Source organism: Loxodonta africana, chromosome 6 (genome assembly GCF_030014295.1).
Source record: "Loxodonta africana isolate mLoxAfr1 chromosome 6, mLoxAfr1.hap2, whole genome shotgun sequence".
NCBI classification, from domain to species: domain Eukaryota; kingdom Metazoa; phylum Chordata; class Mammalia; order Proboscidea; family Elephantidae; genus Loxodonta; species Loxodonta africana.
Window position 1 is genome coordinate 104,809,143 of NC_087347.1, and position 13,771 is coordinate 104,822,913.

The 13,771-nt window shown below is 39.0% G+C and overlaps 1 protein-coding gene across 2 annotated transcripts in view; it reads right to left on the reverse strand.

Moving 5' to 3' along the window:
- Window positions 1-328: 328 nt before the first annotated feature.
- The window catches only part of ARHGAP15 (Rho GTPase activating protein 15), a 710,746-nt gene continuing 697,303 nt past the window's right edge, over window positions 329-13,771 (reverse strand). For both annotated transcript variants that reach the window (XM_023542980.2, XM_003405853.4), the window contains one exon: window positions 329-1,753. In XM_023542980.2, the coding sequence (XP_023398748.1) occupies window positions 1,570-1,753 (184 nt within the window). In that variant the 3' untranslated portion in view covers window positions 329-1,569. The remainder of the gene's footprint in view (window positions 1,754-13,771) is intronic.

Consider the following 13,771-nt stretch of genomic DNA (forward strand, 5'->3'; position numbering starts at 1 on the left):
TGATTTAATCACACTTCAGCCCTTTTTGTGGTTGCTTCTCTGCTCTTGGCCGCAAGCCCATTTATTGGTACCACTGCCAAAATGAAGACATTCAAGGCGGGCAAAGAAACCCTCTGCTTCCTTAGGCATCTCTGTGAATGCTGGAGTTGCAAGCACACTCTGGCTATCTCTTAAGCAGACACTCCCTCTCCCCCGTATATCCAATTTATCCAGACAGCCTATGCCTCTGAGCTCATTACTGCTCTCAATGTTTGCTCTTGGATCCGTGTTTCACGCGTTTTATTTACATGCTTTATTTTTCATTTTATGAACAAATCGATAACTAGACTTACTCTTTATCACACTGGATTAGTTTTATTTATTCCATTTCAATTTGATTAAAAAAGCTTTGAAACATAAGTCTACATTTTTATCAGCAGAACACTTTCACAAAACCCAGTATGAGATGTGTTCAGCTAGAACATACTTTTCAAAATAAAACAATGTTTGATATATTCTAGACAGTTACCTTTTGTTTATCCCTGACAACGGAAACCAACCATCAAATGGACAAACCAATTCAAGCCTAGTCAAGTAATCTTTAGGGCATATGAAAAAAAGCTTTAAAAAAAAAGTTCTTCCTAAATGGATTTAATGTAATTCTCCAATAAAGCATCCTCAGAAGCATAATAAAAATTCTACATAAAATGACATAGCCAGGGAATAGGAAGATGTACAGTCTGATGAAGATTCAAAATGGATGTTAACATTAAAAATGAGCAGTCACACAATGCAACTCCCGTATAACATGAAGACCAAAACAGCCGGCCACTAATTTTGCTTCTAATTTGTAAGATAGTATGTTTACAGGACTGCAAATATATTTATTAAAAAATCATACTCAATGGCGAATATTTTGAACTGTCACTTTTCTTGGGAAAAATTGCCATTCAACATGTTGTTTTTATCGCTTCCACTGTATAGCACCGAGAATAGCTAGACTATATTTACACATACAAAAAATGTTCTTAAACGATGAAATACGTCTGTTTTGGTTGAGAATCTGATCTCCTTTATTCTATTTTAAAATTATTAGCTTCTGCCTTCCAACTTCTTTTGGTTCTACCCATGCACAAACAGGAGTGGGGACATGGGGAGACAGCGTGGGTAATAAGAAGGCACACGAGTGTGTTCACGTACCCACATTCTCAGCGGCTCTGATACCCACTCACACATCTACAGACACATACACAAGCACACACACAGTACCAGGGAGCAGCATTAAAGTGATCTTTTGGACATTTGCTGTACTCTGCACATTACTGAACAGCACGGGGCATGTATGCTCTGTGTCCAGAAGTGCTAGAAGTAACAGTGCTGAAGGGGTTAATGTAGAACGCATATAGGTAAATATTGTCAATTATTTTATTCAAATGTTTGGAACTTAAACACACAATCATCATTGAGTTTTCACAAAATGAGGCATCTGTCGCTTGAAAGGAAAAAAATATTTCAGAAATATGTTTACAGAAATGTAAAAATATTAGGCATCAAGACAGATGTGAATATATTCAGTAACTTGTCTTGTTGTCAGTCTTCCTCCAAGCCGAAGATCTTATTGTACTCGCTCAGCATGAGCTCAACTATCTGGTTTTGGTATACCATGTGTACTGCCATGTTCCCCATCTCATTTTCTGCTCGAAGAAGGGTAGGTCCAAATACAATTCCTAAGCCTTGTGTGGACATGAGGTTCTTGGAGGCTTTGGCCACTATCCTGTGGGGAGAGAAAAAAGAGATTCCATTGGAACTGGAAGTGAAATTATGGCTACTTTCGAATGATCAAGTTCTGTGTTCTTGAATTCTTATTCTTTTTTAAATTTTAATTTAAAGAAGAAAACGAATGGCAATGATTGGCTTTGGCACAACAGAGAAGACAATACAAAAACAAAATAGTTCTAGAATGAGAAAAACAACAATTACCACAACGCTATTTAGTTTTCTATCTGTCACATTTTACTATACAGAAATGGAACCTATGCTTTTCAGGGAAGGATATATTTGCCTTGTCCAACTTTCTATCCACACAGTGTACAGTCACTGTAGGTGCTCAATAAATATTTGCAGAGTGAATGAATCAATACATTAGGCAGCAACAATTACTGTGGAGAGTTAACAAGATTTGAAGTGCTTATAGTCAATGGTGGAGATAGGTGATACATAAAATACAAAAGAATGCAAACATATAAACAGGACAACATATGCAGAATTAATGACAGAATGTAGCCATGAGGACTGAGAAAAAAAAAAAAATTAGTGATGAATGGGAAAAAGCATTTCCTGCAAATGTTAACTGCAATATATTTGCAGAGTAGGTATGTTCTGAGGCATTTAGGTGTATGGCAAAATTCTAAGTGTCTCCGTTCATTTCGGAGAGCTCGCTTAGTTTACATGTCTGTAAAAGACAGAATCCTGTAGCATTTGCACAGGAAAAGAGTCTCGTTGGAATCAAAGAAATCCTTTTGCTTGTGTGAGGACTGTATTAAAAAAAAAAAAAAATAGAGAGCTTGAATACCAACAAAACATTAAGATGTGGTTTTATTAATGGTAGCAACATGCCTGCCTCAACACAGAACTCCTAAAAAAGAAAATAAAGCCCCATCCTATAAATTAGAGACTCTAAAAAAAGAAAAAGAAAAACAAAAAAACCCTTGTTCTTATCACGAAGCCTCCTTGGATTGGTATACTGCTATTAAATCTAGCACTAGTAAAGTTTAGTGGTGTTAAAGATACAGGAATGGCATAGGGATGGACAGGGTGCTAAGAAACACTAAACCCTGCACTCCTCCTGACATCTGACCTGTGAGAAATGTGAGTGTAGAGAATAAAGCAAGGCAAATGAATATTAGAAGGCTATGGGGTCTCGGGGCTCAGACCTTAGTTTGGAACCTTGGTGTGCTGACTGGACCGAAAGAAGACTGTTTTTGTCCTGTATGGGCCTATGTGGTGTTGAACAAGTGGCAGGAAGACACCATTGCTTATTTCCATCCCTTCACAAGCCTGAATCTCGTAAGCACCACTTCGGAGACCAAGAGGCCATGTCTTCTGTTTCCTGAAAGAGACCTAGAATGGCCAAAGCCACATGTGCACTGACTTGTGACTCCCCCCAGCACAAGTTCACTGCATGCATCATGGCCAGCAAAATGTACTTACCCGGCCTATATTAATAATAATCAACTATTGTACTAAGCACATGGGGTCGCCATGGGAAAGAATCGACTCAACGGCAACTGGTTTGGTTTTTGGTATATTGTTCCAAGCACTTTGTTTCCTTTAATCCTTCTATTATTAACCCCATTTTACAAATGAGGCACAGAGTGGTTCAGTACCCTAAGTCACATAGGGCTGAGGTTCAAGCCCAGGCAGCCTGCTTCCAGAGCCAGTTGAAGCATTATTGTCATGGTGTCTGTTATGACTCCTGGGCTTCACAACTGGGCTGATTTTTACTCCACCATCCTCCATAGGGTTATAAAATCCTTCCGTAAGAGGGTCTGAATTTTTATTCTTCACTTTAGGATTGTGACTGACAGTTTGGCTACAGATTTATTGTGGGCAAAATGACTAGAATTTGGGTTAGATATTCAGGATATTCTGCCTCCCATTTTCACTTTTCTTCTGCTTTAAAAGGAGACTATTTGTACCTGTGAGCACTGTTGGCATGGCCACATTTCTGGAAGGATTCTCATATTTTTAGAGTATCAGGGAGTTATCTGAGACTTCAAATTTAAAGTTTCCTTTGGAATATAAGAAGCTATGCCACTTTGCTATTGCATTTACCAGGAGTCTGTTGAATGATTTAAGCATCTTCCTGCCTGAAGTCAGGGCAAATGAAGTAGGCCTCTGCTTCCTTTTAACATGTTTATTTAACTTGGTTTAAGATTTCTCTTGAACCTCTTACAAATCTTATTATAAAAGCCATTCATGATTCACTGTGAAAGGAAAACAAGTTTTTCTTTTTTGGTTTTAAATTAAATATCTTTTTGTGATGCTAGCTCCTTCATTGACTTCAGCACAATAAAAAAAGAATTGTTAAAGGAAAATATGGAGAGAGACAAACATAACTAAACAATTTTCTGAGTACCTATTAGGTAAAAGTTGATTTAACAACTTTACCCATTGGCAGCAAAGGTCTAAGACGTTAAAATTTATCTAGCAGAGAATGGAACTCAAAGGGCACAGAGCATGGAGGAAGAGAGTATTGCAAGTATGAAAATAAGTGGACGATTCAGGGAATCTTGGCCAACAGAAGAGTAGAAGGAGAGTAGGGCGTGGGGTCACAAAAGAATTACAGGAAAAAAGGATGATGTAAAGACAGATGGGGGATTGGTGATGTGTTTTCCTATTTAATAAAGGCTATAATTTCAGTAGAGCCCTTCTGGTACAGTGGTTAAGAGCTACAGTGTGCTAAGGCTGCTAACCAAAAGGCTGGCAGTTTGAACACACCAGCTCCTCCTTAGACACCCTATGGGGCAGTTCTACACCATCCTATAGGGTCGCTATGAGTCAGGTTCGACTCAACGGCAACAGATTTGGTTTTTTGGTTTATGATTTCCACGGAGCCCTGGTGGTGCAATGGTTAAGCAATCGGCTACTAACGAAAAGGTTGGTGGTTTGAACCCACTGACTGCTCCATGGATGAAAGATGTGGCAGTCTGCTTCCGTAAAGATTTATAGCCTTGGAAACCCTGTGGGACAGTTCTACCCTGTCCTATAAGGTTGCTACGAGAATTGATGCGACAGCACAAAACGACAACATAATTTCAGCTGGTGGCAGGAAGAATGAGATTTGGGATAGCTGAAAGCCACAACTGAGGCATATTCATAAAAATGATGCTAGAAATCAAGGAGGTCCATGAGCTGACAGGATGAGGACAGCCCTGGCTGTCAGGAGGATACGGTGGTAGAAGGTGGAAGCAGTCTGTAGCCTCTGGAGGAATTCAGGTGAGTGGGTGGTAGCCCAGCTCTTCAGTGGCTACCAGAAAAATGCAGCAAATGGGCTCAGGACAGATGGGGAGAACAAGAAGCTGAATGAGGCTAGTCTATTTTTCCATTTGCCAAGAGCTGTTTATATTTTTCCTGCTCAGCAAGGTCTTAGAATCCAGGGCAAGGCCAAATCTAGAGGAGGAATCAATTTCTGAGTTAAAAGGGGATTAACAGCAGGACCATCACCTGCCTGTCAGTTTGACATACTGTAGTGGCATGAGTGTTACTATGATGTTGGAAGCTATGCTGCTGGTATGTTAAATACCAGGACAGTCATCTATGGTGGATAGGTTTCAGTGGTACTTCCAGACTAAGACAGACTAGGAAGAAAGGCCTAGTGATCTACTTCTGAAAATTAAACCAAACCAGACTTGTTGAGTTGATTTCAATTCATAGTGACCCTATCGGACAGAGTAGAACTGCACTGTATGGTTTATAGGGTGGCCAAGGAGTGGCTGGTGGATTCAAACTGTGGATCTTTTGGTTAGCAGCCGAGTTCTTAACCACTGTGCCACCAGGGCTTCTTTTGAGGTCCACGAGTCACAATAGAATATTGTCTGATACAGTACTGGAAGATGAGCTCCCTAGGTTAGAAAGCACTCAAAATCCACCGTGGCCACGATAACGAAGTTCAGCATAGCAATGATCATGAAGATGGTGCAGGACTAGGCAGTGGGATTAGATGGTAATTAACAACAACTGAAGGAAGCTAGGAAACCCTGGTGGCGTAGTGGTTAAGTGCTACAGCTGCTAACCAAAGGGTCGGCAGTTCAAATCTGCCAGGTGCTCCTTGGAAACTCTATGGGGCAGTTCTACTCTGTCCTATAGGGTCGCTATGAGTCGGAATCGACTCGATGGCACTGGGTTTGGTTTTGGTTTTGGGTAGGAAGCTAGAGCTGTATGTCAGGGGCAAGATTTCTCAATGTTAGCTGGTGTGTCATAGAAGGGGACTCCTGTAATCGGTTTCTGTTTCCTAAGTTTCCTGTGGACAAATGTTCATTTTGTGCTTTTTTCCATGTGTAAATATAAAATATTGATGTCGTTTGTGTCATTTCTGTGTACACTTTCCATTTGATTTTAATAAAACCAGCTTTTACTTATGAGTGCTTTAAAATAATCTTGTTAAAAGTAAATTTTACTAAATAATACATAGGTTGTATTCTCATTATACTTAAAATATGCAGCTAAACAGTTTGGAATTTTTTCCCTAAATTGGGAGAGTCAAGTTACCTGTAATAGCTTTTAGAAAACTCAAGTATAGTTAAGTGAAGAAAATGTGGACATGCATTATCCGGGGCCCATGCTATTTTGTTTATACATTATTACAAAATGTGCGTGTGTGTTTGTTGTTGTTCTTAGCTGCTGTGGAGTCGATTCTGGCTCGTGTTGACCCCATGTGTTACGGAGTAGAACTGCTCCATAAGGTTTTCTTGGCTGGAGTCTTTATGGAAGCAAATTGCCAAGCCTTTCTTCTGCAGCACTGCTGGGTGGATTTGAACCACCAACCTTTAGTGAAGTGCAAACCATTTGCATCATCCAGGGACCTTGTATGTATAGAAACACACACACACTCACACACATATGCATGTTTTTATTTTTTAATGTTGGTAATTTATTTTCTGAATATTTACTAAACAGTAGTTGGTGTCAGAATTGACGGTGATGGCTTTTTTTTTTTTTTAATTTTTTTAGTTGGTGTGTTGAGAAACCAATAAATCATTAGCTTAGAATAGATTCTAAGGATGGAGGACAGTTTGGGATGGGGTCACTAACCACAACCAACTATGTGGTTCATCTAGACAGATAAATATATTCTCATAACCAAACCAAAACCAAACCCAGTGCCGTTGAGTCAATTCTGACCCATAGTGACCCTATCAAGGTCCAAACTGGATTAGATACTTTTCCAATAGACAGTGGGGATAGACTTTTCTAGCAAAGAAAGCCCTGAAACTGGGGATGTCTGGGAGAACTTATTAATGACACTTTAAACTACACTATTCAAATGCGAACTTACTTACTCCCTACCTCATTAGACTGCTAAATAGTTAAGTGGCTGGTTCAGGACCACACCAGAAGTCAAGTGCATTTTCAAAAATAAGGCTTGAATACTATCCTGAAAAATTATTTAAATCTCAGTTTTTACCGCAAATCAGTGGATATCATAATTTCTTCTCTCACTAAGGGGACCAGCTGAACATAGCAAGTGCCATTATTACCGAAGGCTTCAACTGTTAAAACATATGTAGAAGAGAAGCACAGCTATTGAAAGGAATAAAAGCCCTGTATGGAAAAAAGAGAATTCAATCTAGTATCTAAGATGGAAAAATCTCCAGAACAATAATAGCTGTACTTTCAGTAGCTTAAGCTGCAGTTGAATTGTATTGTCAGAAGGGAACATCTGATTCAGAAACCAAATAAATTTTTACCATGGGTTTGGCAGTCCCTCCAAGACAGCTTTCACTAAAGTGAGTTCTGCAAAACAGTACTTCTATGAAATGCTTTACACACACACATATGTACACAATATTCCAAAGTGAAATAAGTTTTGGGGAAAACTGTGTATTATTTTCCCTTCTTGGAAGTTCACAATCCACAATAGTGTAATTAATAAAGGCTCTGAAAAGTCCTGCAGAAAAAACCCCTGCTAATCTTTGTCATCTCTTCCCTAATTTACTTGAACACTGAGCGCCTTTCCTGAGCAACATATTTCTGGCAAGAGCTGAAAAAAGTGATATACAGTTTACAACATGAAAGGGAGAAGAAATGTCAGAGCTACTTTTTGTCAGGCCCAAATGGAAGAAGCAATGATCAGTCAATTTAAGATTATTTTAGAAACAATCTATTATCCAGTGCTACAGATGTTGGACCCCAGACAAAAAAAAATCCTCATAGTCTTATGCTGGGTAAGTTTTTCCAAAAGTGAGCTGAATTGCTAACTCAAAGAAATTTCTTAGTTGAGCAAAATCGCAGCCAAGTGACTCAAAATGAAAGAAAGCTTTACTATAAAACTAATGCTGAATTAAGAAGACCAAAGCATCTAATAATAGTCCAGCTCCAAACAGATACATGAATGCAAACTTCCCTTTAAGTTTGTGCTTTTCTGTTACCATAGTGACTTGCCAAGGAAGTTGAAAGCCACATAATTGCCTGTAGGACAAGGCTCATGGAGGTGTATTAGAAGCCTGCCCCTGCCTATCTGTGGAATGCTGTGATTTTCCAACACACATCACTTGAGACCGGTTTTGACTTGAATGGGGAAAGTGTGGTGGCAAATATGTTCCTGCCATCAGGTCACACCTGGCTTACAAAATGTAGCTCATCCATTGCATGTAAGATGTTAATTTTGACTTTGGCCACTTAACTGAAGAGAGGCTGTTAAAAATAGTATAACGAATTTTCAATATGCTCAACTTATGTTTCTTATGTGCTCTAACTATTTTGGGGGGAATCCATGCTAACCATATGCTTACCTACCCTCAATTTGCACAAACTACATTGCTGTTTATACTGGCCCTTTTATACGATCGGGACTTAGACGATGTTCTGCCTTATCCCTTGAAGTCGTGTTCGCGTGTTGGAAAAAAAACTTTAAATATTGCAGAAGAGCATTCACATACATTTTTCCATTTAGTACGAATGTGTTTCAAGGTGGTCATTTACAGATAATTCTGCCATTTTTATACGTTAATGTATAAATCAATTGGTATAAACTAATTAAGTCTTCAGTTTTATATCTAAAATATTATTTCATTATTTTCCAAAATAAGTTAATGATCATCCTAAATGGAAATTATTGCTATATCATGATATTTCTGCTTTTCAATAATATTTAAAGCCATGCATATATAATCCTCTCAAAGCATGTTATAAAAAAGGGGCTTTATGTAGCAATTGTATCTTTGTAGCCAACATGGCGTGATTCTTAGCATTTACTGAACACTTTCTTTGCATTGATTTCAATGCAGAACATTGAATCATTTTCAATTATTCACTTGCTTCATATTTTTATTGATTGGCCAGTATAGAGATATTCTAAAAAATCTTTGAGGTAATATTCAGAATATTTAATTAGTTATGAGAACTGGTAAAGTGAAAAAATGAATAACCCATAGGTTTAAAAATTTAATGGCTTATTATATGTATTCTGTAAGGTGACAACCACAGAAAAATGTGATATCATAGGCAATCCCCTTGAACAGTAAATAATAGCAAAAAGGTACAACAACAATAATTACTATTTTTGAGTACCAAAAAAAAAAAAAACCTGTTGCCACTGAGTCGATTCTGACTCACAGCAACCCCACGTGCTTCAGAGTAGCACTGTGCTCCGTACAGTTTTCAGTGGCTATAATCTTATGGAAGAAGATTGCCAGGACTTTCTTCCGTAGCACTGCTGGGTGGATTCAAACTGTCAACGTTTTGGTTAGTAGCCAAATGCAAACCATTTGCATCACTCAAGGGCCCGCTGGATACCTAGCATGTGGTAATCGCTGTGTTTCAAATATATCACAATTTTCAAAGGCAGATTCAAAAATTAACTTCCATTTCTTTTTTTCTAATTGTAAATAATACGCTGTATTAGTCAAAATTTGAAAAGTTTAGAGAAGTAAAGAAAATTAACGACAACAACAAAAAGCCACTGATAACCATAACTCAGTGTAGCCACTTATTCATTCATAAAAATCTATTGAGCAACTAGTGTGTGTTGGATGCTGTTCTGGGTGCTGGGGATAGTGCAGCGAGCAAAACAAAGTCCCTTCTCAGATGAAGCTTATGTTCTTGTGCAGGAAGCAGATCACGAACAATATGCTGAACATTATATAACCTGAAGTCAGGCGCTGAAGTACTTCAACAAAAACTAGAGAAGAGACAGCAGTGGTCCTTCCACTAACCCTGGGAAGCTTTTGAAAAATACTGATGGCCTGGATTCCAACCCCCAGAGATTCTTATTTATGCAGTATGGGCGGAGCCTGGCTACTGGTATTTTAAATAGTTTCCCCTTCTCCCCATAATTCTAATTAGCAGGAGGTGTGAGAAATGCTACACTGGAGCAGACAGAGTACTCGGGGAAGGCCTCTCTGAGGAAGAGACGTTTGAGCAGAGACCAGCATAGGTTCACGTATCAGGAGAAAGGGAATTCCAGGAAGAGAATAGTAGGCACACAGCCCCAGTGGCAAGCGAATGCTTGGTGGTGCTACGGATAGAGGGACTAAGGAATGAAGGGAAAGAGATAGGAGACGCTGAGGGGGCCTGTGGGTCATGATAAGTATTTGGGATTTAATTCTAAGGGTGATTGGAACTCATTTTTGAGTTTTGAGCAGGAGGGTGACACCACCAGCATTTAGGTGATATAAATGTGTATGTATATTTTATTTATGTATACATATCTGAGAAAACATTCTTTATGTTATTCTGTATCCAGCATTTTTCACTTCTATTATGAGCAATTCTCATGTCTTAAGTATGTGTCTTAGTTATCTAGTGCTGCTATAACAGAAATGCCCTAACTGGGTGGCTTTAACAAACAGAAATTTATTTCCTCACAGTTTAGGAGGCTAGAAGTCCAAATTCAGAGTGCCAGCTTTAGGGGAAGGCTTTCTCTCTGTTGGCTCTGGAGGAAGGTCCTTGTCTCTTCTGCAGGGCATCACCGGGAGAGTTCTGTCATGTAGACTGCACCCTCTGACACTGTCAGAGGGGGTGACACCAAAATGATCATAGGGTCGGTGACAGCAGCAGTGGTGGTGGGCTGACCAGTGCCACTGGGAGAGGGGCTGCCAAGATAGTGGCATTCCCCACCCTCCTCCCCCGCAACCCCATCACCCCACCAGTCACTAGGGTTGGTGTCACCCAGTGTGGTAACTTGTCACTGCCCCCCCCACTCCCCCAGTTGCCGTCACGGTCAGAGTGTGGGCAGCAGGGTCGAGAGAAGGGTCTACGCCTTGGCCAATGGGAGAGAGGGGGAGCCAAAGGGGAGCAGTGGAGGGGGGGTGGGGGGCAATGCCAGGAGGGGTGGGGCTGCATGGCACAGTACTAGTCCCTGCACAGTGATAGGGCATGACAGGGTGTTCTGCCTACCATAGGGGAGTAGCTCGCTGGCCGGCCTGCTCACCCCAGTAGCTGGGGAGGGTGACAACATGAGTTACTGCACTGGGTAATACCAACCCTAGTGATGCCACTACTCTTCTGAGCTTCTGCTCCTGGGCAATCTTCATGTGGCTTGGCATCTCTCTTCCCCCATTTCTGCTTGTTAGCTTGTGTTTAATCTCTTTTATATCTCAAAAAAGATTGACTCAAGATACATCCTGCACTAACCCTGTCTCATTAACATAACAAAGACAACCCATTCCCAAATGGGATTATAACCACAGGCATAAAATGAACCAAACCAAACCGACTGCCATCAAGTCGATTCCAACTCATAATGACCCTACAGGACAGGGGAGAACTGCCCCATAGTGTTTCCAAGGCTATAAATTTGTTTTGGAAGGAGATGGTCAAATCTTTCTCTCAAACCACAGGCATAGAGGTTAGGAATCTCAACACACATATTTGGGGGACACAATTCAATCCATCACAGTATGTAGTATACCTTATTTAGCCGTTGCCTTATTATGGGACAGACCCTATGATTTTTTATAAAGGAGACTGATATAAAACTTTTTCCATATACACTTTCTCCATATTTTGGAGTATTTGCTTAGGCAGTGGTTCTCAGCTAGGGGCTATTTTGCCCCCAGGGAGTATAAGGCAATGTCTGGGGACATTTTGACTGTCATGACCAGGGGGTGCTATTAGCATCTAGGAAGTAGAAGGCAGCAATGCTGATAAACCTCCTACAATGCACAGGACAGTTCCCACCACAAGGAATTATTCAGTTCTAAATGTGAATAGTGTTGATGTTGAGAAACCCTGCCTTAAGATAAAACCATAGAGATATAAGAAGTAGATCAGTGGTTTTCATGCTTTAGTGTTTATGAGAATCACTTGGAGGACTTATTAAAACACAGATTCTGGGCCCCACCACCAGATTCCTGATTCAGTTAGTCTGGAGAGGGACTTCAGAATTTGCATTTCTCACATCTTCCCTGGTGATGCTGATACTGCTTGTCCAGGGACCACACTTTGAGAGCCACCACGCTAGATCTTTAAGTTATGCTTTTTTTTTTCCTTTAAAAACACGGTGACTTGTGGGAGGGCCTACTTCTTGTTAGGTTTATTATTATTGGGTATTGTTATTTAAAAAATAATTGCCAATTTGGTAGGTAAAAATGATTTGTCATTCTTTGAACTTAGAATTCTTTGATTTTAGGAGACAGAGAAGAGACTAAAAAAACAACCATGTGTATCTTCTGTGAATTTCTGTTCATATCTCTTGTCCCTTTTCTAATGAAGGAATATAATTTTGATTGTTTGTTTAATCCTATTTATTTTTTATAACCAAACTAATGCATAGTCTTTGGAAAAAGAAAGCACTAACGGGGGTATCTAGAGTAAAAAGTGAAAACCTCCCTCTCTTCCAAGTTGAACTCCTTCGTGCTAATTACATTTAACCGAAGGGTGTTCCCTCTGTGTGTTTTTCTACCTATTTATCTATCTATCCACCTATTTTTCTGGTCTATAATACATACTGTGTATATATAATGCACGTACATACAAATTTTTAAGAAGGCTTAAATAATAAAATATACAATATACTACAATTTGCCTTTTTCCCTTAACTATATATCATGGGCATCTTTCCAAGTCAGCACATTTAAAAATACCTCATTCATTTAAAAAAGTTGTTACATTTCATAGCATGGAAATACCGTAATTTATTTGACCATTCCCTTACTGGTGGACTTTCAGGTTCTTTCTAATTCTTTGCTATTAGAGACAATGCTACATTGAACATCTATCTTTCTATTTGTCTATCTATCTGGCCTATATTTGTAAGCTTTTTATTTATTAAGAAGAATAACTTTTCATTTTTGTTGCACATATATTTCCCAACTCTTTTGCTCCTTAATTTTATTTATTTTCATTTGTATGTAGTCCTGTATGGTATTATTTCATTTGTAATTTCAGTCACTGTTTTCATTATTATCAAATTCGTCCATTTAAACAAATGAGATAAATATCACCAATGTTTTCCCCTAGCTTTTAAAAATGGTTTAATTTTTAAAAATACCTCCTAATTCATTTTAAGTGTACAGCATGTGAAATGTAATGATAATCTTAATTTTTTTTTTTTTCTCAATGCTAACTAGATTTCTCAGTAATATTTATGGAGTAAACCTCCATGTTCCAGTGATTTGTGATGCTATTTTTTCATGCAGTTTCAGACACTCACACAGATGCATGTACCCGGTATATCCTGTTCTGATGCTGGCCCCTTTGTGTATTTTGAACCGGTACTTTACTGTTTAAATAATTATAATTTTATTATATATTAGGGCTATTTCTCTTACCCTTTTTAGTTTTCTTCAGAAATTACAGAAAATTTTCAGATAAACTTTCTGATGAACAAAATGAGTACAAGAAAAATCGAGTAATTTGATCAAGGCCATGTAGTACATGGCAGAGCACAGGGAAAGATGTAGATCTTTCTTACTCTGGGAGATGAATATTCTTTCCACAAATACCAAGAATTTTGACTTTGAAATCAAGGGGCTTCCTAATGGTGAGGCCAAAGGCCTGAGAAGATTTGAGACAGGTGAGTCAGAGAGTTAGCAAGAAGTCTTGGTGACATATTTTGATTTTTTTTTTT